At 38.7% G+C, this 24123-nt stretch overlaps 1 protein-coding gene across 1 annotated transcript in view; it reads right to left on the bottom strand.

The window, feature by feature from the left end:
- The window catches only part of GPC5 (glypican 5), a 770794-nt gene that overhangs the window by 487571 nt on the left and 259100 nt on the right, over positions 1 to 24123 (bottom strand). The window contains exon 6 of the mRNA XM_068395229.1: positions 2237 to 2357. Within this exon, the coding sequence (XP_068251330.1) occupies positions 2237 to 2357 (121 nt within the window). The remainder of the gene's footprint in view (positions 1 to 2236; positions 2358 to 24123) is intronic.

Below are 24123 nucleotides of genomic sequence, written 5' to 3' on the forward strand. Positions count from 1 at the left end.
GGCTACAAACAAAACTCAACTAAATAACAAAAATGTTTAGCAAGCAAGGTTACAGCAACACGGAATTTATATAAAAATTTATAGTTGCCTACACAAATAGCAAGTTATATATCACCCTGTCAATGTGTGTCACCTTAAAGCTAAATTAAAGTATATAAACTTTTACAGATTTCAGGAATGATTAGTTCCGAAAATATTGTTTTTTTCTACTAAATTAGCTATTTAAACTTTCGCAGTGTAGTAATACTGCTTTGATAGAGTGGTGGACTTAAGTACGACTCTGTCTATCTCTGAGGCAGCATCACAATCCATTAAGCTCCCCTTATTTAATCTGTCCATCATAAGCTTAATATGTGATTCATGCTTTTCATACCACAAAGTACAAAAAAGGTGATCTTTCATATTTGAATCTCTAATTTAGGCTCCCCATCCTCCTTTCCCAAGCAGAAAATGGTAGAGAAGAAAGCTTTTTCTGCAGTTTCTTCAGCCCTTTTATCTGAGGAAAAGCAGCTATATGTCACATCTCTAAGGAATTTGATGCTCTCTTTATCCCCTGACCCTATTTCCATACTCAGAGCTGCAAGAAAGGAAACTATCCCATAGAAAGATAAAATATTTGGAGGTTACTAAGACTTGCAGTAGGTAAATTATATGTCCTTTTCCCGAAGACTCACTCTAGTCTTTTGGGACAAGGGCAAATAAGCTCTCAAAATGAAATACCTTATAATGGAATTGTTCTATTCTACTCTTTTAGATCCTCAGTCGAGGATGAAACAACACAATTCCTAGTCTCTAGAGGAAAACAACACAAAAAACTATACAGTGCAGGTTTAATATCAAAGAAGGAGTCCATTCCTGATAGATGAAAGACCTTGAGACTTACCCTGTAAGATTTGCAATGTTTTTCTTTCCACAGTAATTTGTAGTTCTTAATTAAGTCATAGCAACTCTTTGGAGGGAAAATTGTATTCATTTTCTCACCATTGTAGTTGCCATTTTAATAAAGAAAGAGAGACAAAAGTATGCTGGAGGGCTACAAAAGATATTTCTTTTAAGGAGGAAAGGAATAATGATTGCCTTTGAGCTTCAATCTGGATGCCACTTCTCCCGGAAAACAACCCTACTGATGGAAAAGAAATTTTTCTGTTTTTTTTTTTCTATTTCACTACTCTTTGCTTTGTTGTCAGAGAAGAGTTATTTTTCACAAATAGAGAAATAAGAACCAAGAGAGTTTGTCATGATGCTATCAGTATTGTTAGAATGGCTTGCTTATTTCAACTCCAGAAACCATTTGGGAAACTGTATTTAAAAGCTGCCAGGAAGATGGAAAAACAAAATTAAAGCAAGTCCTTAGATGAAACTAAATGCAATAGGCAAGGAAGAGCCTTCTAATATCTCTAATTCTCATGTTCGGGGAATGAGGTAGAGAAGGGGAGTGGAGACCATAAAGGTGTCAAGCTTGCATGCCTTCCCTAAGTACCCTCTCCTTTTACCAGTGCAGATGAGAGGTTACTGGGTTAGACAGGTCACTGACAAGAAATGCCAGTAGAACATTTCTTATCACTGAGTCTTCAGATCAGAGTGGAAACTTATATTTTTAAACTGAAATACAGAGTTGTCAGCAAAATAACTGTTGGTTTCAACAGAATCAGATTTTCATGTTACAGCATGTAACAAAAGAAAATTGTAATCCTTTAAACTTATTACAATGCTATGATTGCACAGTACCATATTGGAATTGACCGCCTGGTAAGTCTTAAGTTTAGTAACTCACAGGTATGTACAGAAGGTAATGAACATCAATTCCTTTAGCAAGCATGCTATTCTTGTTCAGACTTCCTAGTTTTTCTATCTGGCACCTAAACAAAAAACCTCATAGCAAGACTAGTTGAGAAAGAACCTAGATTTAAGAAAGAGGGAAGAAGAAAATTATGTTTTATTGTTTTTTTAAATATATGCACCCAAAATTATACTATTCCTGCTTCTGTACACTTACTGTACCTGTGGTACAGCTGCTGAAGTCTTACTTCCTACACTCATCTACCATATGCAAACCTTTCAACTAAATAATTTTTAGTAATTAAAGTGAAACCGAGAGCAAGTAGCATTTTGGTGTTGACGTGCACTGAGCAGTAACTTGAATTAACAATGAACCTTTAATGTACAGTAAATTAATATGTTTACTACTAGAGTGGTCTTTAGTACTATACTACATCTATAGGTAAAAGCAGCTTACCTGAATAACATGTTTCAGCTTGTCAATAATTTGACTTATTACAGGATCTGTTCCCTTCACTTTTACTTCTGGATTTGCAGACTGAGCTTTGATTCCACTGCCAACCACACGATGAGTATAGCTAGTTTAATACACAAACACACACACAGAAATGGTTTAGTAAGTTATTCTACTCTTACAGTCATCTTCTAGTTTGTATTAACTCTCATGGCACCAACATTCCACTTTAATGAGATGCATTAATTTTGTGCACGCATTTTTCACAGAAAAGAAATACAGCATAATATAATTGCTGCATTCCACAACGTTGTATTATTTATTATAGCTTTAATTTTACTACAAACATTAACAAGAAAAGTGTTATCTGCATTTGAAGAAACATTCAGCCCTATGCATGTTTTTTTGTGCGTGCAAAGACTGTCCTCCATTTTGGTTTTGCTAAATACAAACCACATGGTGATTGCCTAAATGCATGACATTGCAGGGTTTTAAATCAAACTCCAGATTCTACACGCACTGTATGTTCAGAACTACACCTGAAGTTTCCTAGTGTTTTTGTGAATGCACATGCAGATAGAATATTTATTGCAGGACAACAGCCAAATTGTGCATAAATTATTTAGCATTACATAACTGATGTAAGCACAGAGTAGGCCCAAATTTACTTAATAGATAGATATGTAAAAAACAAGCAACAGAAACCAGATACATGCTCATTGAAAGAACTGCTGTAGTAAGTAGAACATTGTTTCTAATATATCAAAACTCAAAATACAGAGACTAAAATTAACCACATAGCAGAATTCCGTGGCTTATTAAGATGCAATTCTTCATTCAGCTTTCCATGTTATACGTAATACTCAAGTTATGCAAGAAAGACTGAATTTCAGTTCAGTTCAGTTCTCATCACAGATACTGTACATTATGCAAATACTCTCCATATGTTAGGTTTTGTCTGCATATTCTACAAGACCATAGCTCTATATATCTCTGTCTCAAAAATATTTTGCCAGCTGCTATGCTATAAGAAAAAGAAAGGAAAGAACCCTATCAGGAATGGAGTAAAGAAATGCCTAATTCTTGCCTATTAGTTCTGCATATGAGCACAGACAACACAACAGATTCAAATTTTGCAGAATCTGTTTTATGAAAAACATTGCAGGTCCTCTTAGCTCTGCAGAAAACCTTCATGGACACTAAACAATGAATGCTGTTCATTAAAGCACGGTTGGCAGATACTAACAATATTTTGTCTTTGATTTTTGCTTAAATATCACCTGAAGTGAGACTGGGGAAGTTCCTAAGAAAGCATACAAGGACCCAGATACCATTCCTAAAATGACGTTGGCCATGCTCATAGATATAAATTAACCCTGTCATACAAAATGAGTCTAAGTTTTCCATAGGTCCCAGAGCAAACAATTTGCCTTCTATATGTGTGACAAAAATTAGCATCTCCTTTAGCCATTACAGGAAGATTCTTTTTGAACTACAAGTTCTGCAAAATGCTTCAAAAGTGAACTAATTCTGAGGCTCAGCAAAATTTACATCACTTTTAAGGTATCAAAATCCAGCAGTCTTTCATTGCTTAAGTTCTTGAAAGCATTCGGTTTCACAGAGTAAATACTAAAATTCTAGACTTTCTACATACAGCTCTGCATGTGCTATTTAGGTCAAGTGTACTCTCTATTTCTTCTACACGTAATCAAGTTCACTGGAAGCAAATATAATACCAAATTTAAATTCAATTATGTAGCAAGATATCATAGCAATGATCACCTAGGATTACTAACAAGTTAAAGCTGTATTCATTCTTCATTTGAGAAAATAGTCAGCTGTATCCAATATTCAGGACACATTGTATCAGCTAAAGGTAAATACTAAAAATAACAGGCTCATTACTAAAAGCCATTATGGAACCCTTTACTGATTCACTAGCCACACTATTACTTGGATATTAATGCTGCACAATCAGGACAGCAAGGCTTAATGTACTTGATGTAGTTCACTGGAACATGGCAGCTGACATGAGTTTAAAAAAGATCTCCATAGCACTGTTGAATACATTGAATATATGAATGATGGTTCATATTCTTCACAAAGTTGTTTTGTGGTGTATAGCAGACAGCTTTTTGTGCTGTCTTGTAGTGATGGGGCAATTTGCCAGCTTGTAATGATGGGGTAAAGCTTTTTATAGGGGTGTATACAAAATCTGCAGCCTGCATGCTAGACTTTGAGAAGCGTTTAATGCAGCAATTTGAGTAGGGTCAACAAATCTTCTGCTAGCTTTTAAGGATTAAAAAAAAACCAACCCAAATCTAAAAACCTTCTCCAAAGATAATTCAATATGGAATTCCTTCCTTCCCCTTTCCAGCTGAACAATACTGCACTCACCAGATGGACAACTTGTTTAACTCAACACACTGGTTTAATGCAACACAGCAATTTCTCTTCGTACTATAACACTATAAAAAAAAAAAGCTTAAAGGTTATGGCTATCCTTTCTATACAGTTCTCCCATTTTCTGTTTCACAGCATGCAAAACCTATGTTCTCACTTTCTGTCACTCAGAATTCTTCAATTAACACGTTTTTTCCAATGCTGAAAACCCAGCTATTACACATTTGTCTGTGAACTGCGTAACCATGTGGAAAAGAGCACCCTTTTTCTTTTTTTTAATTCAATTGACAATACTCATTTCTCTAACCATGCAGGAAGAAATAAACCACACAGAAGTTGAGACTTGCCTAGGCTACAGTTTTGTTAATTTAGCTCATCTGGGAATTATCTGGCAATGGCTCATTCAAGGCTGGCGTCATTTCTTTTTCAGCTATTTCCACAACAAAATCCACACCCTTGCACAGCTGGTATTTACAGTAGGATTAACTCCCTTCTTTCATGTGAGGGAAATTCACTGGGAAAGTAATACTGTCTTGTGAGTGGACCAGATATTAGGAGTTTCAGTTGTGTTCCCCAGCCTCTTTAGAGCTGTCATCCTCTAAATTCCTCTTCAGCTGTGGTTTATAAGGAGTAATTGGATTTACTTACCAGTAAAAAGTGTTAGCAATTAATTTGGTTCTCTCTCTCCCACTCCTAGTCATTCTGTTATAGTCGTTCTTTTCATAGTCTCTCAAAGGCAAAATACATATCTGCTCCCCAGGTAGAGGAGCTCTATATCCAATAATAATAATAATTTCTTTCTAGAGAATGATTGATTCTCTTTTCCAATGTAAAAAAAAATATACCTTTTTTTCTGATGTAGACATTTTAAACGTTGTTAAGTCTGTGTGGCCGAAAGGCTCTTCGCCATTTTGGGTTGGAATCTTCAAGTTACCCCAGAAAGAGGTCCAAAATACACTTGAATGTTCTCTCAGTTCTCATGACTAAGACAATTCCTATACAAAGTCCAGATATTCTTACCCAGTAACACTGCCTGTAGCAAATCTCACTTAACCTTCACCTCTTTTGCCCACTTTGGTGAGAAAAAGCATCTCGGCGCAGAACACAGATGTACAGTATGAGTGGGCATGCTCTAGTCTGGGAATATCCCTGTCCATTATTCTGCCTGCCCTCACAGCTTTGTAAAGAAACTGAAAGTTTGGTAAGCATTTTCTTCTTTTACGATCACTACCAGGCTACTTTTCCTTCCTTTCAGGAAGGAAATCCACTCACTTACCTGTCAAAGAACCTACTCACATTAGTTACCCAAATTGCATCCTTGCTGACTGCTCAGAGGTGGGGCTTGTGTTTTCCATTTGAGAAGGGAAGGGTAAGAAGCTGAAGCAGAAGTGGCATGTGCATCAAACCAATGATAAGCAGCACAATAGTGCTTGATAATATGACAACTTTAAGTCTATTAGCATTGAACAACTATTAGATCATTAGGTACTGGTAGTAACAGCCTCCCTATTACTTGTCCTTGGTTGCTCTGAGCTGTTCAGCACCTTTCCTTCTAACTTCTTTCTCACTCCTGACCTGTCTCTCACCCGCAGCTGACATGATCCTTTCCAGGGCTGACAGAAGTAGTGAATTTGTGATTCTACCTGCTTCCCACTCCCTATGGGCCTCCTCCCCCTCCACAACAACATTCCCAAGCAGAACAGAGCACCTCTCCACCTAAAACCTTAACAAATGCATAGTTCAAACCCTGTTCTGTGACAACTGACACACTTCAGCCCATCCTCCTGACATTTTTCATCTGTTACAGGCCCCAGCAGACCCCAAATAACACACAAGATTACATCCATAGAGAAAGCTTTGGATCCAGGACTGGTATAATCACTACTCATTTCAAAGGCTTCTGGTTTATCCTCAGGTCTACTAGATGTTTACCACATTCCCCAGCCTGACTCTTAAAGGAGTTGCTACTTCTCTCCCTCTCTCCAGAAATCCTTATGCTTTTGGAGTGCTAGGTTATTCAAACTTTGTAAAGTTTTTATTCCTTCAAGAGTTTTATATTTTATATTCAGGTAGAATCCAATCTTGAAATTAATCCTCCAGGTTCTTGATGCCAGTTTTCACCCAGGAATATGCCTTATAAAGCATCACATATGGAAAATAAAGAGGTAAATGACAAAAATTAAGATTCATTTGCATGGAACTAAAAGAATGCAATCCCATTTGGAAAAATGTTTTTCCCCAAAGGTATTGGGTTTGCATGGCAGATTTTGGCAGTGGGGGGGCTATAGGGGTAGCCTCAGTGAGAAGCTGATAGAAGCTTCCCCTATGTCCTACAGAGCCAATGCCAGCTGCTCCAAGACAGACCCACTGCTGGCCAAGGCTGAGCCCATCAGCAACGGTGGTAGCGCCTCTGTAAGAATGTATTTAAAAAGGGAAAAAAACTGCTGCACAAGAGCAGCAGGAGGAGAGGAGTTGAGAATGTGAGAGAAAAAACTACGCAGACGCCAAGGTCAGTGAAGAAGAAGAGGGTCAGAGCAGAGATTGCCCTGCAGCCCGTGGTGAAGATCATGGTAAGGCAGGCTGTCCACCTGCAGCCCATGGAGTTCCGTGGTGGAGCAGATATGCACCTGCAGCCCACAGAGGATCCCACACTGGAGCAGATGGATGCGCCTGAAGGAGGCTGTGACCCCGTGGAAAGTCCATGCTGGAGCAGGCTCCTGGGAGGACTTGGGACCCCGTGGGGGACCCATGCTGGAGCAGCCTGTTCCTAAAGGACTGCACCCCGTGCAAGGGACCCACACTGGAGTAGTTCATGACAAACTGCAGCCCGTGGGAAGGACTCACATTGGAGAAGTTCGTGGAGGACTGTCTCCTGTGGGAGGGACCCCACACTGGAGCAGAGGAGGAGAGTGAGGAGAAAGAAGCGGCAGAGGCAATGTGTGATGAACTGACTGAAACCCCCATTCCCTGTACCCCTGCACCACTTGTGGGGAGGAGGTAGGGAAGCCAGGAGTGAAGTTGAGTCCAGAAAAAAGGGAGGGGTGGGGCGAAGGTGTTTTAAGATTTGGTTTTATTTCTCATTATCCTACTCTGATTTGATTGGTAATAAATTAAACTAATTTTTCCCCAAGTCGAGTCTGTTTGCCCATGATGGTAATTGCTGAGTGATCTCCCTGTCCTTATCTCGACCCATGAGCCTTTTGTTGTATTTTTTTTCCCCCTGTCCAGCTGAAGAGGGGGAGTGATAGAGTGGCTTTGGTGGGCACCTGGCATCCAGCCAGAGTCAACCCACCACACCAAATTTGACAATACTGTCTTTGTGTACCCGTTCACAGCATAAACATTGAACAACATTCTTCATGGGATGTTGCATTGCTAAATGATTGCGGTCTCAGTATAGAACACCCAAACGTGAATACACTCAACATACTGAAGTAAATGAATGCATATCTTTGCATTTTTTCCTGTTACTGGAAATCCTAACCCATATTATATTTGCTTTCACTGCAAGGTGATCTGGCTTTGATCAATTGACTTTAAAAATGATCATTTATCTTTGAGCCTGTAATTACAGGCTCTGACAAGTCACAAGGCAGCTTGAAAACCCTTTTTCTTTCTTCAGGTGCATAACAAGGCATTGACAAAGCCTTATGAAGTATTACTTTATTGATTCTTATCATAAAAGTAAGATTATGGAAGTCAACCTCTTTTTGTTTAATCTACTCTTTTGCTGCTTGAAATGTTATATTTGCATACAAAAATTATAAATGTACTTATATGTTGTTGTTTTATTTTCCACATATCATTGTGTTTAATTAACAAATGTCTATAAATCTAACATCTTCAAACATTCTAATGTGAACTAAATGATCTGTCAGAGCTAAATGGGCTATTGGGAATCTGAGCATGGTACACAAAACTTCATCCCTGTAGACTTACATTTACATGCAAAATAAGTTTCCCTTTAGTTGAAGGAAAAATATAAAAATCTCAGACTCTTGGCTTGAGACTTCATTCATTATAAAGTTTTAATACAGCATTAATCACTTTCTGTTTCTTTTACTCCTAATGTACACGTAATGGAAAAAACATTTTAAGGACTCCCACAGAGGTAGCTTGACTTGAGCAAGTGTGGCTCAGATTTTAATTCTGGGGGAAAAAAATGACAAATTTCTTGCTAGAGAAGTAGTAGACTCGCCATCTGTGCTCATTTCTGTGCAAGCATGGTAATGTATCACATTACTTTAATAAGCAGACTTGGTCCCCAAGTAGTATTCATTTTCAGAAAAAAAACAAGCACCAATATATTTGTATTCTATAAACATGTTTTAAAGTGATAAATAACAAGGTGCCTGTTTTCTGAGCTCAATATATTAATATTCATATAAATTTCCTATTATTCTCTGTTGTATCTGTGAAGACAGTTGGTGGGTTTTACATTTGATTGTATCAATGTTTGTTAGAAGATCATGCTCTATTGGCTATCACCGATGTCTTGGTACATGCAGTTAGAAGACCTGTTGGAAGTAATGAATATATTAATTCAATCATTTCAGTTGAATCTCAATGTAACTAATAGTTAAAATGCCTACATGTTGCCTGGGGGACCACATAGAGCTGTACAACTGGACCTATTAGGAACAGGTACTGTCGAGCTCACTAAGTGTTTCAAGACCCTAACCTAAGCTTGAAGAGTCAATAGTTTTGATAGGTGGTAAGGGTGGCCATGATCCAAACCTGCAGTGCGAGTAGCCCATTGTGCAACATAGGCCCCAGAGATATCCTCAACATCCATTCCCAGATACTCATTCTGGAATTCTGGAATCTTTTTTTTCCAGTCTGTGACTCTTCTTTTGGTTGGGTTGATTGGTCTGTTTTGCCCAGCTACAACTGAAGTTAAACACTGAAGCAAGGAGCAGAGCTTTCTAATGTGGTCATAGCAGCACAGCAGCATGGCTTCTGGGTCACAGCAGCATGGCATAGCCCTGCCACTTAAGAACACAAGTAAAATGAGGGCACATGCCTCACTGACTTACAATGAGTCTGACGGACATACAGACAGTGCAATAATTCACTATAGATGGAAAGCAGATACCTCAGTGAAGGGAAATTAGGAGGGAGATACAGTTAAGATGGACTTGTTTCTAATAATCTGACACAAAGTACTTCAGTGTCACAGTTTAACAGATATTAAAAAAAAAAACAAAGTAAACCAAACCAATGGTTAAATAGAAATCTTGTGGTTTTCCCTCTGCAACATAATAAGAACTTGTGACATAGTGACCTAAATGCTTCTAGCACCAAGAAAAAGCTGGCATAGTCATGAATAAGCCCAGACGAGGTCTCAGGCATGTTTTGGCACTTCCTAAAAATTACACCAGTAGGACCCTCTCAGCTGTGGAAAAGCTGCATCTTTCAAGTACAGGAATATTTTAAACTGCTAAATACTTTCCAAATGTTAATAAAAAAATACATATTGTTAGATCAGAATAATAAGTATTACCTAGTCATGACAGTGAGGGCCAAGATCCTTAAATAACCATGAAGAATATTCATAACAGTCATATATTTAAAGAAACTGATTTTGACTTAGGGTCAAAGACAAGATGCAGTTTTACCTGAAAAATAGAGTATGTATGGATGTATATGTAGGAAGCATATGTATATGCACAATTTTTAAATATCAAGGTTTTTTCCCTCCAGGACTGTCTCATTATGCTGATTGCTTGTAGGTTTGACAGGATACAAATCCACAGGACAAACCTACAGAATATTGCCGGCCCTACCCGCTCCCCCGCCCCCCACAAAAAAAAAAAAAAAAAGAGAAATGTTCTTCAGGCAGTTCCAAAAAGCTGGGAATCGCTGTCTCTGAAAGCTATAAGTCTCTCGGTATGATTTCACAGTTGTGTAGAGTCTGAACAAGGGTCTAGCACGCATGACCATCTTTGTCTAATTGTTCTTTTTCCATGCCTTTAATAATCCTGGTTACAGAGCAGCCAAGCTTCAACAGGTGAAAGAGAATGCCCTATGGTTTTTAGAAAACTTTTCTACTAAGCAGTCATTATTGGCTGACATGCCATCAATGACAGGTTGGCAGGGGAACTGCACACCAGCAAACGCCATGGCTTCTTATTGTCTTTTTAGTGAAAAGGATCCCTTTAAATGAAAACAAATTAACTCAGAGCCACTGCAGACTTGAAGTTTCATTTCATCACAGATCAGATTGTCAGAAAACTCAGGAAGTCTATGTACATTTCTAGAAAATTATGTTTCGGCATGTCCTCATAGTCCTAGGAATTTCTGTAGATAAAAATGTAGTCACAGGTCAAGACAGTCGCCTCCTACAGTTACTGGCAAAAGAAATTAACATCAATAAGAGTTTATAATAATAAAATTTATTTTTTTATGTATGTAAGCTTGAAACACTGCACAGACAAGCAGGTTAGAACTGTACTCTTCCTCATGATGCTGAAGAAAAGAAGTGGAAGACAGAGGGACTACCTTTGCCTTTAATGTTTCAAGGTTCACTAGGACATCAAGCCAGCAAATCCAGAAAAAGAAGAACTGAGGGTATCAAGTGGAATTCAGACTTGCTGCTTCTTCCACTGCTTGGAAGAAGTGATGTCAAGCTTCTTTTAGGCACTTGGACCACTTTCCAAGTGGATGATTAAAGTAACGAAAGGTGTATTATCACAACAAATGCTATTCTCCAGAACAACCCTAAGTATCTTGGCAGTCAAGCCTCTCCCAAGAAACCTGGTGATATCTTGCACTTTAGCAAGTTCAGCTGTTCGCCTCATCCTGATGTCTCTCTGCCAGCTGCTATCATCATTTTCTACCACCACGTTCTTGGGCTTTTCAGTGCTTGGCCCCATTGACTTTATTAAGAGCTACTCAGGAACATCTACATTAAGTTGCCAGGTTACAGGATCATGATATTGAGACAACTGCACTGGTCATGAAGGGCTTAATCACTGGGGCACATTGCCTTACTTCTGAAATAGTCGTGTGTATCAGGTAGCTACACTGCTGTAGGAGGTTCAGGTGGTTCACAGCTGCTGCAGCTGTGCAGAGACACTGCCTGACAAAGCTTATTCTTTTCATCGTTTTGTGGCAATAGGATTCTCACTTCCACTTGCAATATTTCATCTCAAAGTGAAATCTTAACTGATAGCATTACAGTAATCTCTATGAGAGCAAGCAGACAACACCACTAACTCCTGATGTAGCAACAATAGAGAAGTCTTTCAATTTACTTAATTTTCTGCATTTGAAATGAATTTGGTGTAAATGAAGCAATGCTGATTTTCGTCAGCTGACCGTTTGAAGTAAGCACTGAAATCCCAGGGAAACAGTTTGAAACTAGGTGTTTCCTTCCTGTGGGTTGTTTGGGAAGCTCCAGCCAGACAGAATATAATATACAAGAGACCAAATAACTTAATTTTAAAAATAATCTACTTATTTACTGTATTTGTTCTCCTGTGTTCATCCCCTTTAACTGGCATTGATACAGTAACCAAGATATAACTTTTGCAATCTCCTCCTCCTTCACAAACTGGATTTTCTTGTTTTCATGTTCTTGTTTGGAAAAGCAGACATTCATGTACAGGCATTGGTAAGGGATTTGTTTTGTTCAGCTTCTCACGTTAATTGAATTCTAAATTACTTCACAACTTAGGCTGCTAGCACTTACAAGCAAGCACCTGAATTTATATAGTCTCACTGTGTTTAAGAATGGTAAGAGCGCAGCGTGCCCACTACATTTTGTTTTATTGCAAACTTGGGATATGATTTTTAATAACTACTTCTCAGCTTGCTTGCTTTATGATTGCTGATAATTGTTATTTTACACCTGCTATTGCTAGCATCTTCATCGGTGCTGGACATTTTAAAATTCTGGGTAACTGTTAATTGAGAAATTAACAATTACCTGAATACCAGTAAAAAGTAAACGTGCAGCAGCAAATGAGTAAGAGTGTATAGTGGTGCAAGTTTTACTTAACAAAGCTGAACAAATCGAAGAATCACTGCAATCATAAAAACCACTTGGAGCTTGGGCAGGTGTGTTGGCTGTTTTTGTCTAGTCTTACACAGTTTTTTAAGAGTAGATATTGCAAAGTTAGCCTCAGAAAACGTGTCAAAAATATTTTACACCTAGTTATCAGAGACAGTACTTGTAGTAATTCTAGGACAGATTCCATTTGTCCTAGACACTTTCAACACTTTTTAATTGATCAGCATTTATTTTCAAAGAAAATAAAATGTTTTTGAATTTTTCAATGAAAAATTTATTTTTCGATTTGTAATTTGGTACACATTTGGAAAAAACTGACTGCATATACACTTGTTAAATTTCAGAAAATATTAATTGTGGAGAACAACTGAGTAAAAGTGTGTTACTTGTGCTTCAGACAAAAATACGTTCCTGTAATCATTTAGGCTAAAACATGTCTAATAAAAGATGTGTATTTAATTTTTCATCATTGAACAGGCCTGCGTTGTTAAGGGAAAAAATAGCAGGTCAGTGTTTGGGTTTTTCTTCACTTGAAAACTAAGTGCCTTTCAGAATATCTCTTTTAACATATTTCCAAGTGTGACCTAGACCTTTGTTACTTTGTACAGCACAAAATCTGTCATCTCAGTAATTTCCATTATGTTCTAATCCTACAATTGCTCTTCTAAAGCTCAAAAAACCACCAACAACCCTTCATTATCTTAATTTGAACACCAAAATTTTTGACAGAATGTTATATATAGTAGTTGGAAGCTAGTTCATTACAGTTTTGATGTTAGCTGTATCTTCCAAAAATAAGTTCTTAATAAGCAATACGAAGTGCTAATGGAATAATTAGATGTCCCAAAGGCTTCATTAGGCAGACAGGTCTCCCTCTGGAGACAACCAAAAGTATCAATTTCTCTCCAGTTGCCATGTATGGAACATGTATGTAGGAGGAATGTTTTACTAAGCATATGAAATTCAGTTCTGGATGTGTGTCTGTTAAGACTATCCTTTTTGCAAAGAATGCAACTTCTACTGAAGCAAAAACTACTAAAATTAAATTTTCTTCTTCAGAACAAATGGTATAACCTACACACTGAAAATTCACGTTTTAAAGCTTTCTTCTAGCACAGCAAATAAATTCTGATCCCACTTAAAATTCGTCAGTAGCACAGTTATGACAGTTTTGAAATGCACCAATTTGCCTGGATCTGCATTAACTCATTAAGGTAATCTATTTAAAGCTAAGGTTATATAAAATGTTTTTAAAATACTATCTTTTCCTGCTTGTTTTCTTTTTTTCCTTTTCTTGGGCATAATCACAGAATCACAGAATCACAGAATGTTAGGGATTGGAAGGGACCTCGAAAGATTATCTAGTCCAATCCCCCTGCCGGAGCAGGACCACCTAGACCATATCACACAGGAACACGTCCAGGCGGGTTTTGAATGTCTCCAGAGAAGGAGACTCCACAACCTCTCTGGGCAGCCTGTTCCAGTGTTCGGTCACCCTCACCATCAAGAGGTTTTCCCTCATATTTAAGTGGAACCTCCTGTGTTCCAGCTTGCACCCATTGCCCCTTGTCCTGTCAAGGGATGTCACTGAGAAGAGCCTGGCTCCATCCTCATGACACTTGCCTTTTACATATTTATAAACATTAATGAGGTCACCCCTCAGTCTCCTCTTCTCTAAGCGAAAGAGACCCAGCTCCCTCAGCCTCTCCTCATAAGGGAGATGTTCCACTCCCTTAATCATCTTCGTGGCTCTGCGCTGGACTCTCTCTAGCAGTTCCCTGTCCTTCCTGAACTGAGGGGCCCAGAACTGGACACAATATTCCAGATGCGGCCTCACCAGGGCAGAGTAGAGGGGGAGGAGAACCTGAATGAAGTAGTCCCACATATTAACTCAAAGAATTCTAGAACAATTCTGCCCAAACACTATGAAAGCTTAAGTATACTTCCCTGTAACCGCTGCTATTTCCTGCTGTAAATAAAATTTCTTTATCATGTTATCAACATCAGGGAATTTAGTTTTGTTTTTCTTCAAAATTTAATCTTTACACTGTTTCAAAAGTTCAAGAACTTTTGAAGAATTCTCATTTGAATGATTCCATGGAAATTAGCCTTTTTGTCGATTAATAGTAACCACTGTAATAGTTGTATATGTGTACATATCTCAGCACTATGCTGCTAAATTCCAGAGACACTATTCTTATAGGTGACGCAAAAGGAATGCCACGAAGAGCAAGACAAAACACCCCAGACAACAGCTCTCTTCTGACAAACAGAAACTTAAACTCTGTGGAGCATCACACACTAGTGGGGGGAATTCCTCACTCCGAAAATGTCCCGGTTCTCCACAGAGGCAAAAGAAAAAGCATCTGAGAGGCAGCTACTATCAGTCTGTAATACACCTTAACAAATAAATGTGTTCTAGTAATTGCAAGCTCCACTGAAGAGAAAAGAACTGAAGGGGAGCTTTGAGACAGATATTTCATTTAAACTAGGCACCTTGGGTAAGCCACATGTTTAAAATTGAGAAAATAAATTCTTATTACATTAGAAAATAACTAAACAGCACACATATGCAAGCGCACTAAATCTAGATAAATAAAGACAACATCTCCTTCTTCTTGTAGTATTCTTGAAATCTTCTTACAACCTTAATAATTCTACTGTACCTTCATTTAATGGAGCAATGAAATGAGAGATATTAATTATCATAAAAAAGCACATAAAAGTTTATAGCAGACAGCTGGCAAAACAAAAGGAACTATCTCAGAAAAACAATTCAAACAACTTGGAAACACAAAGCTGTCAAGCCTAATTACTCTAAAATTGAGAAACCTGATTCCTCTATAGGAGACTAAAATATCTATGCTTGGAAATGGCAAAAGGGTCATGTAACTATGGCATTATGTAGGACACCAAACCTTGGAGACAGAAGTCTGACATTTCATATTTTGTCCAACGTAATGCTTCAGGGCACAAACCAAAATATCCTCTAGGGACTTGGAATGTACCTGATAATTTTGGGACTGATACCTGACACAATGCTGGCATGGTCAATATTTACCTCACAGCCACATGGGGACTATGCCACTACAAGTCATGTCAAAGGTGCACTCTCACAATCCATTCTTTGTTTATTGACTGGTTTGTTTTTTCTGAGGTAATTTATGGAAAATTAGCACAAAATGACAGTTAAGTTATGGTGAAGGACTATCAAGCAGATAATAAATGTGAATATCATTACCAACAAAAGAAAAGAATGTCGTTCAGCAAATAAAGGTCAAATGAAGGAATCAACCTAAGTTGCTGTGCAATGCCAAGGCTGAAATGCGATTTCAGCAAATGCACTGACATGAGCCACTTGATACATCTTTTCCTATTTTTTCTAAAGAGTGAAATTCCCTGTGGTGCTGAAGCTGCTTTTTACTGGCCCTCTCTGTTGCCAGAGTACACTCAGAGCTAACAAAAGATTGGTTGATTAATAATAAATCAATATGAGTGGCCACCCCACCTCTGTGGCTTTGGATTCATTGTATCTTCCTAATTTGTCTCAATGTGCATGAATGACGATGCTGCAAACCTGGAATCAATGACACATATCAAACACATGATGCTTTTCATCTTAAATATTTTATGACTCCTATGTGCTTAATATTAATTGTGCAGGGTGGTGTTTGTTTTGTTTTGTTTTCAGAAATGAAATGCTTTCATCCAATCTGTTCCTGTTTTCAGTACTGTAAAATTCTAGAGAATATAACATTACCTTGAGGAGATACAGGGCATAATTCTCTCTTCATTCAAACCAGTTTTACACTTACGCAAGCATGCTTACTTTATGTACACCTGTGTGCGTGGAAAATCAGTCCCCAGCTGTGTTACTACACAATTTGGATCGGTTTCATTTTTATACAAAAGATATCACGCATTTTTGAAGAAGAGTTTTCTCAGCAACTAGAAGTTTGTTCAGCTACTAACCCATAACTGTTTCCTTATTTCACAGCCATATTATTCACAGCATCTTTGCTGGATGCATGTGTATTACCTGATTTGCAAAATATCTGCATTGCCTCTTCTGAGTGTGCAGTGAATAGCTCATGTGAAGAACAAATAGAGAGTTATGGATCAGAAGTGCTACAGCATGCTGTATTCTATCAAATAATAGAAACAAGCGTTACAGTATAATGGCAGTTATGTGTTAGTGTTACTGTATCAGAAATTAACTGCTTTCTAGAATGCCATATTTTATCAATTACAGTTGAATAAAGGTTTCATTCTGTACTGGTCCTTAACTAGCCTTATACCAAAGACAAATACGGTTGCCTTAGCCTTTGACTCTTTCATCCTCCATGATAGTCATAACGGGTAATTTTTAAAGTATTTCAGGACAAGTCACAAAGAATATGGGCTTTAAATAGTGTTGTAGTCAAAGATAGTGGCATATGCACGAAGAGCTCGAATTTTAAAAGCCATGCCTAGCAGAGCAATCAACTGAAGTGTCTGGAGAAGGCTGAAGGGTTGTCTGTGAAGCCCCTAGGAAGGTATTTGAACTGGCCCATTAAGATACGTATCCTTCATCTCAAATTTTGTTAGACAAAATCATATCAGTACCACAAAAGCATATTTTAGATGCACATTCTTAGTATCAGACAGAACAGGAATAACGTAAAAACTATATACAAATCACATCGTGGTACAGGGGACATAAAAAGTGATAAAAACACATGTGAGAATGTTTCAGTGTTTTCCGCAACATTTCAACCCAATGGTTCTTGCACGCTTATGTGATGTAGCACCATCTTTTATTGCTTCTTTAAAAAGATGAACTCATTCTTTACCCTTTGTGGGTACAACCAATAAATATATGAGCTAAGAAAGCCTTCATAGATAATATTAAATTCTTTAAAGATAGAGATTGTATGGAGGCTTAAGAACTTTAATAAACTTTTGGTTTTCCCTTTCTTCCCAACTACCCCTTTTTGTGTCTTCTTTTTACAAATTTTACTTATCACATTGAATTATTTTTTTCTTTTAGATATAAATGAGTGGATGTAAATGCATTTCTTTTCTCTTCAGTGGATAAAGGGTCACGGGACAACAGTAGTAAAAATATTTTTTACAGAAGGATAGAGAGGATCATATTTCCAAGTCCTAATAAAAATAATTGGTTCAGTTTTATTGTCATATAAATCTCTGTAATTGTTCTTTATTTTTCTCTGTTGTGACAAAATTATGAAGAAAATGTGGCAGTGACTCAGTTTCTTCCCATTCACCCAAATCCTAATAAAATAGAGACTTTAGACAAATATAGCATAGTTTTCCCCTGAGAATGCCCCCATAAGAAGAAGGAAGGTGACAAAATGATTATAAAGTGTATTCCACTTACTTATTCTGGTGAGGTCGCACCTCAAATACTATGTGTGGTTTTGGTCCCCTCACTACAAGAAAGACATGGAAGTGCTGAGGCAAGTCCAAAGAAGGGCAACGAAGCTGGTGAAGGGTCTAGAGCACAAGTCTTATGAGGAGCGGCTGAGGGAACTGGGGTTGTTTAGCCTGAAAAAAAGGAGGCTGAGGGGCAACCTCATTGCTCTCTACAACTACCTGAAAGAAGGTCATAGCAAGGTAGGTGTTGGTCTCTTTTCCCAAGTAACAAGTATGCCAGGAGAGGTTTAGATTGGATATTAGGAAAAATTTCTTCACCGAAAGGGTTATGAAGCATTGGAACAGGCTGCCCAGGGAAGTGGTTGAGTCACCATCCCTGGAAGTATTTAAAAGACGTGTAGATGTGGTGCTTAGGGGCATGGTTTAGTGGTGGACTTGGCAGTGTTAGGTTAACAATTCGATTTGATGATTTTACAGGTCTTTCCCAACCAATCTGATTCTATGATTCTACAATTCTACTTATCTTTAGCTATTTAAAAATAAGGCATCTATTGCCTAAGCATCTATTGCCTAACCTTCCTCTACAATCAGAGTAGGGGAAGAGAAAGAAAAGAGAGATAAGGGCCTCTCAAGAGAAATATAGCACCTACTGTAGGCCTACTGTCCTCATTGGACATGCCTCCTAGACAATTAGTCTAGTCACAATACTGAACTTTAAAATGACTAAACTGAAATGAGTTGGATTAGCCTTGGGATACTCATTGCTGGAGTCATAAGCTTCCTGCAGCATGCCTATTATTCCCTCTGGTTTTCAGTTTTCTGTTTGTAAAGTCATCATAATACTTACTTATCTGTACCATGGCAGATACTATGAAAAGACAAGAGTTACATAGTGTGATGTGTCTAGCTATTGCAGTAATGGAAACTGTATACCTGAGCATCAGTAGGATGTCAAAGAACTTTGCGTTTTTTTCTGGAAGATGCAGTACAGCGCATTTCAGAAAACAGTGCAGCTAGTGACAAGCTTTTATCTTCCTTTTTGTTCCTAAAGAAGCTCAAAGTATTTCATTTACTGAAATATTCAGCACATTCTGACAAATTGAAGGACAAAACTTTGGAGAAATTTATATAGATTATAATGGACTGCTGGAAGCTAAAGCTCTTTCTAAGAAAAGAAGGGTTCCACTTTCTTCCTTTGGGATTGGAAGGAGAGGAAGTCTATTGTCTGTTGCAAGTCTGGAAGCTCTGTGTGACTGCTTAGTATGCAGTCTGAATGGTGAATCAATCTAGACAAGGCTATTCTCAGAGATTTGATTTTTAACTTCACTTGTGATATTGTCTTGGTTACAGAAATTAATGTCAAGTGAGTAACAAGAAGTTCAAGGATAATGTAAGTCAAACAGACTATCTTCCCTATGGGAAAAACTATCAAAAGAAGACAAGAAAATGGGGTCAAAGTGTTGCCAAAATTATTCTTCAGGGAAACAGCACCCTGTAGCAAATATTATATGTCTAAAAATATTAAATGACTCTTGTGTTGCAAAAATATATATAATTCCCTGTTCTGATTTGGACTAAAACAGAACCAATTTTCCTTTCAGTAATTTTTTCTTTCAGCAAAGTTTCTTCTGAGTAACAGCACTTTCTGAAACTAACTGCATGTTTTTCAGACAGTGTCTGCTTCTAGGACTGATAACGCTCAAAGTTTATACTTATCACTGAGGTAACGGTAGGAATGGCCTGAAGAGGACTCTGTCTGTTTTTTCTCCTGCCCTGGATCCCAATCTGTGTGTTCCTGAATCCATTTCCTGTCTGTCGCTGAGTTCAGTCCAGGACTTTCCGGAGCCTGCCCTGCAGTGTCAGTGGTGACGTGATCATCCCTGGGGGAGCTTGATCCTGGTTTTGTACATATTTGTATATATTTAATTATTTCCATTATTATTATTATACTCTTTTTCACTGTTATAGTTTATTAAAACTGTTTTAACTTTCCTACCTGTAAGTCTCTCTCCCTTTTCTCTTTTCCTTCCCCTTCTGGGGGTGAGGGGGAGGGTTAATAAAGAGCGTCTGCCATCATTTTCATAGCCAGCCCAGCTTTAAACCGTGACATTCCCATGTATAATTATATACTTTTAAGTGTATGTATATACATATATATATGTAGAGACATATATATGTATATATATGTCTCTACATATATATATGTACTGAGCCCCCCAGGGCTCAGTTCTGGGGCCGGTGCTGTTCAATATCTTTATAGATGATCTAGATGTAGGGATTGAGTGCACCCTCAGTAAATTTGCAGATGACTCCAAGCTGGGTGGGAGTGTCGATCTGCTGGAGGGTAGGAAGGCCCTGCAGAGGGATCTGGACAGGTTAGATAGATGGGCCGAGACCAACGGCATGAGGTTCAACAAGAACAAGTGCCGGGTCTTACACTTCGGCCACAACAACCCCATGCAGTGCTACAGGCTGGGGGAAGAGTGGTTAGAAAGCGGACCGGTGGAAAGAGACCTGGGGGTGCTGATCGACAGCCGGCTAAACATGAGCCAGCAGTGTGCCCAGGTGGCCAAGAAGGCCAATGGTATCCTGGCCTCTATTAGGAATAGTGTAGCCAGCCGGTCTAGGGAAGTGATCGTCCCTCTCTACTTGGCACTGGTGAGGCCGCACCTTGAATACTGTGTCCAGTTCTGGGCCTCGCACTTCAAGAAAGATGTTGAGGTGTTGGAGCGAGTCCAGAGGAGGGCGACCAAGCTGGTGAAGGGTCTCGAGGGTCTGTCCTACGAGGAACAGCTGAGGGAGCTGGGGTTGTTTAGCCTGGAGAAGAGGAGGCTCAGAGGTGACCTTATTGCAGTCTACAACTACCTGAAGGGAGGTTGTAGTGAAGTGGGAGATGGCCTCTTCTCCCGGGCAACTAGCGATAGAACAAGAGGACACAGCCTCAAGCTTCACCAGGGGAGGTTCAGGTTGGACATCAGGAAGAATTTCTTTACAGAAAGGGTTATTAGACATTGGAATGGGCAGCCCAGGGAGGTGGTGGAGTCACCATCTCTGGATGTGTTTAAGAAAAGACTGGACATGGCACTTAGTGCCATGGTCTAGTTGACAGGGTGGTGTCAGGGCAACGGTTGGACTCGATGATCCCTGAGGTCTCTTCCAACCTGGTTGATTCTGTGATTCTGTGATGTACATTTCTGTTATGATCTACATACTGAGCCAAACTTAAGTATCTCTGTCCTGTATCATAGACCCTAATGAAATGATCAGGATGTTTATGAACAATGACTGGATTTTAAAAGCATTGTAATAATGAATACCTTCACTGAGAGAAAAAAACATGCTTCAGTATCATGGGACTTGGGAAAGTAGAGTTTCACTTGTGTCTCTACATATTCCTGATTTGACATTGAACAAGCAACTGGAAACCAGGTCTTCAACACTACAAGAGTGTTGTAGTGACATTTGAGTCGTAACTTTTAGGTCACTGGCTGATGTCAGGAAAACCACAGCCTAATTCCTTATGCAAAATCTCTGGAGAGAGAGCAGTTTTAAAAAGGGATTAACAATGGCTAGCACAGTCAGTTTTGGTAAACAGGGATTAATAACAAGTTTCTTGAGCTAAACATCATTTTATCTTTATCAATAGACACAAATTTCAAGCCGCCTAAAAATTGTTTCTCTTCACTGGGCTGTTTTATATAAATTCTATTGATTCTGTGGAATTTACTCTACTTCGTTGTCAACCAAGATGATTAAACATAATGATTCCAGGTGACTGATGTGCCTCCGATTTATTCCACACTGTAACACAAGAAAGAGATGGATATGGGAAACTCTCCTGTCCGTTGACAGAGTGTTAGTCAGTGAATCACATCAGTAAGTCATTCATATAGACTAATTTGGGCAGAGAGAAAAGAACTGTGGTTCGTTGTAAATAGTTGGGGAGGAAATGGAGAAAGATAAAAGTTCCCATATCTTTATACAAAGACACATATTCTTTTTTTACAGTTACTGGATAAAATGATGAAATATTCATGACAGCAGAAACTGTGACTTTGACATCTAGTTCATAGCAAGCCATCCTAATCATTAGGTTAGAGGCCCATGGTCATTCTTGCAATGTTTTTTCAACTCATGAATCTCTAATTACTCCATACAAAATGAAGAAATATCAGTGGGACAGACTGAGAGTTGCCTTTTCTGATGGCTTCAATGGCCTATATCCCTGTGGATTCTGAGATGAGCAGTGGCCCTGAACCCGCAGGCATTAGAAATGACCTGTACTCTCTACCCTGGTCGCATGCTTCTAACTGCTGAATTAATGGAAGCAGAAAACTACCTTTTTAACAGCTCTAAATTCTCTTCATTTTTTTTTTTAAATGCATCCTAATCAGTTACACGTGCTCCAATAACACTTAATAGACTACATATTGCATATAAAACAGCCAAATCTTTTAAATTGTGAAGCCCGAAGAGGCTGGTGATTGAATTGGAATTCAGCTGTTCCACACTCTTATCCCTGAAATGGGTTTTTAGTAGCCAAGGATGAAACAGAACTTGGCAAACAGCTTAAGGAAGAAGTGCAAGCACTTTAATAAAGATATAAAGGCAAGCAATAAATAGATGGAGCAGCATGAAGAGCCATACAAACTTCTGATGTATGGAGGGTTGGACTGGAAACTGAGGAAGAAAACACAGTAGCTCTGAATGATCAGGCAGCATCAAAGAAGCAAGACAAAGCTAAGTTCATGGAGATTTTTGAAAACCAGGATGGTACATTTCATCATTATGGATTTGGATAAGAGTAAAAATGAAAGGAAAAGTAGAATTTTGAGTCCTTAATATAAGGGATTCTTCTCAGTGACATTCCTTGACAGGACAAGGGGCAATGGGTGCAAGCTGAAACACAGGAGGTTCCACATAAATATGAGGAAAAACTTCTTTACGGTGAGGGTGACCGAACACTGGAACAGGCTGCCCAGAGAGGTTGTGGAGTCTCCTTCTCTGGAGACATTCAAAACCCGCCTGGACGTGTTCCTGTGTGATATGGTCTAGGTGGTCCTGCTCCGGCAGGGGGATTGGACTAGATGATCTTTCGAGGTCCCTTCCAATCCCTAACATTCTGTGATTCTGTGATTCTGTGATTAAAGCACAAATATAACCGTATTTAGTTTATCTTCCTCACAAATATACTTTCCTCTTCTCCAAGTCTCTAGCTTATACAATCGGATAAGTAGTTCCACCTATTTGTTGGCTCAGAGGCCAACATATGGGTCAGCAGTAATATACAGTTCAGAAGCAATTATTTTGGTATCAAAAAATGAGATTGCTGAAGGAGATGACCTTACTACTCTAGAATTTTGATAAGTGCCATTTTAGACCAATTTCAAATAATACACATGCAGCCCCAATTAGAATGCAACTTTTTTATTATTTTTATAGTGCTTAAAATGAACATAATATCATTTGCCTATGAATCTAAGTGATAATAATCTCAAAGAACACTATTTTATTGAAAGTCTGATGTGACTAAATCAGCTGCCTATAGAATCCGCTGAGATGAACAATAAACTATAAAGCAGATATTCAGTATCTTGTAATAAACTGAATTGACCATCAGCGCTTTCAGTAACACTTCAGAATCTGTCTAGAATATACAATTATTTAGGAATACATCCCTTTTTGTTAGCAGCTATTTCTTAACAGAAGATAATGTATCTGCAGCTTCCCTGAAACAGACCGGGGGCTGACACCAAGTTGAACATGAAACAGCAATGTACCCTTGCTGTAAAGCAGGCTGCATCAGGAGTGTTGCCAGCAGGCTGGGGGAGGTGATCCTTCCCCTCCACTCAGCACAGGTGAGGCCACACCTGGAGTACTGGGTCCAGTTTTAGGCCTCTCAGTACAAGAGAGACATGGACATACTGGAGAGAGTCCATAGAAGGGCACAAAGATGATGAAGGGACTGGAGCATCTCTCCTCTGAGGAAAGGCTGAGAGAGTTGGGACTGTTCAGGCTTGGGAAGAGAAGGCTCAGGAGGAATCTTATCAATGTATGTAAATATCTGAAGGAAGGGTGCCAAGAGGAGGGAGCCAGG

The sequence above is a fragment of the Nyctibius grandis genome, chromosome 2 (genome assembly GCF_013368605.1).
Source record: "Nyctibius grandis isolate bNycGra1 chromosome 2, bNycGra1.pri, whole genome shotgun sequence".
NCBI lineage: Eukaryota > Metazoa > Chordata > Aves > Nyctibiiformes > Nyctibiidae > Nyctibius > Nyctibius grandis.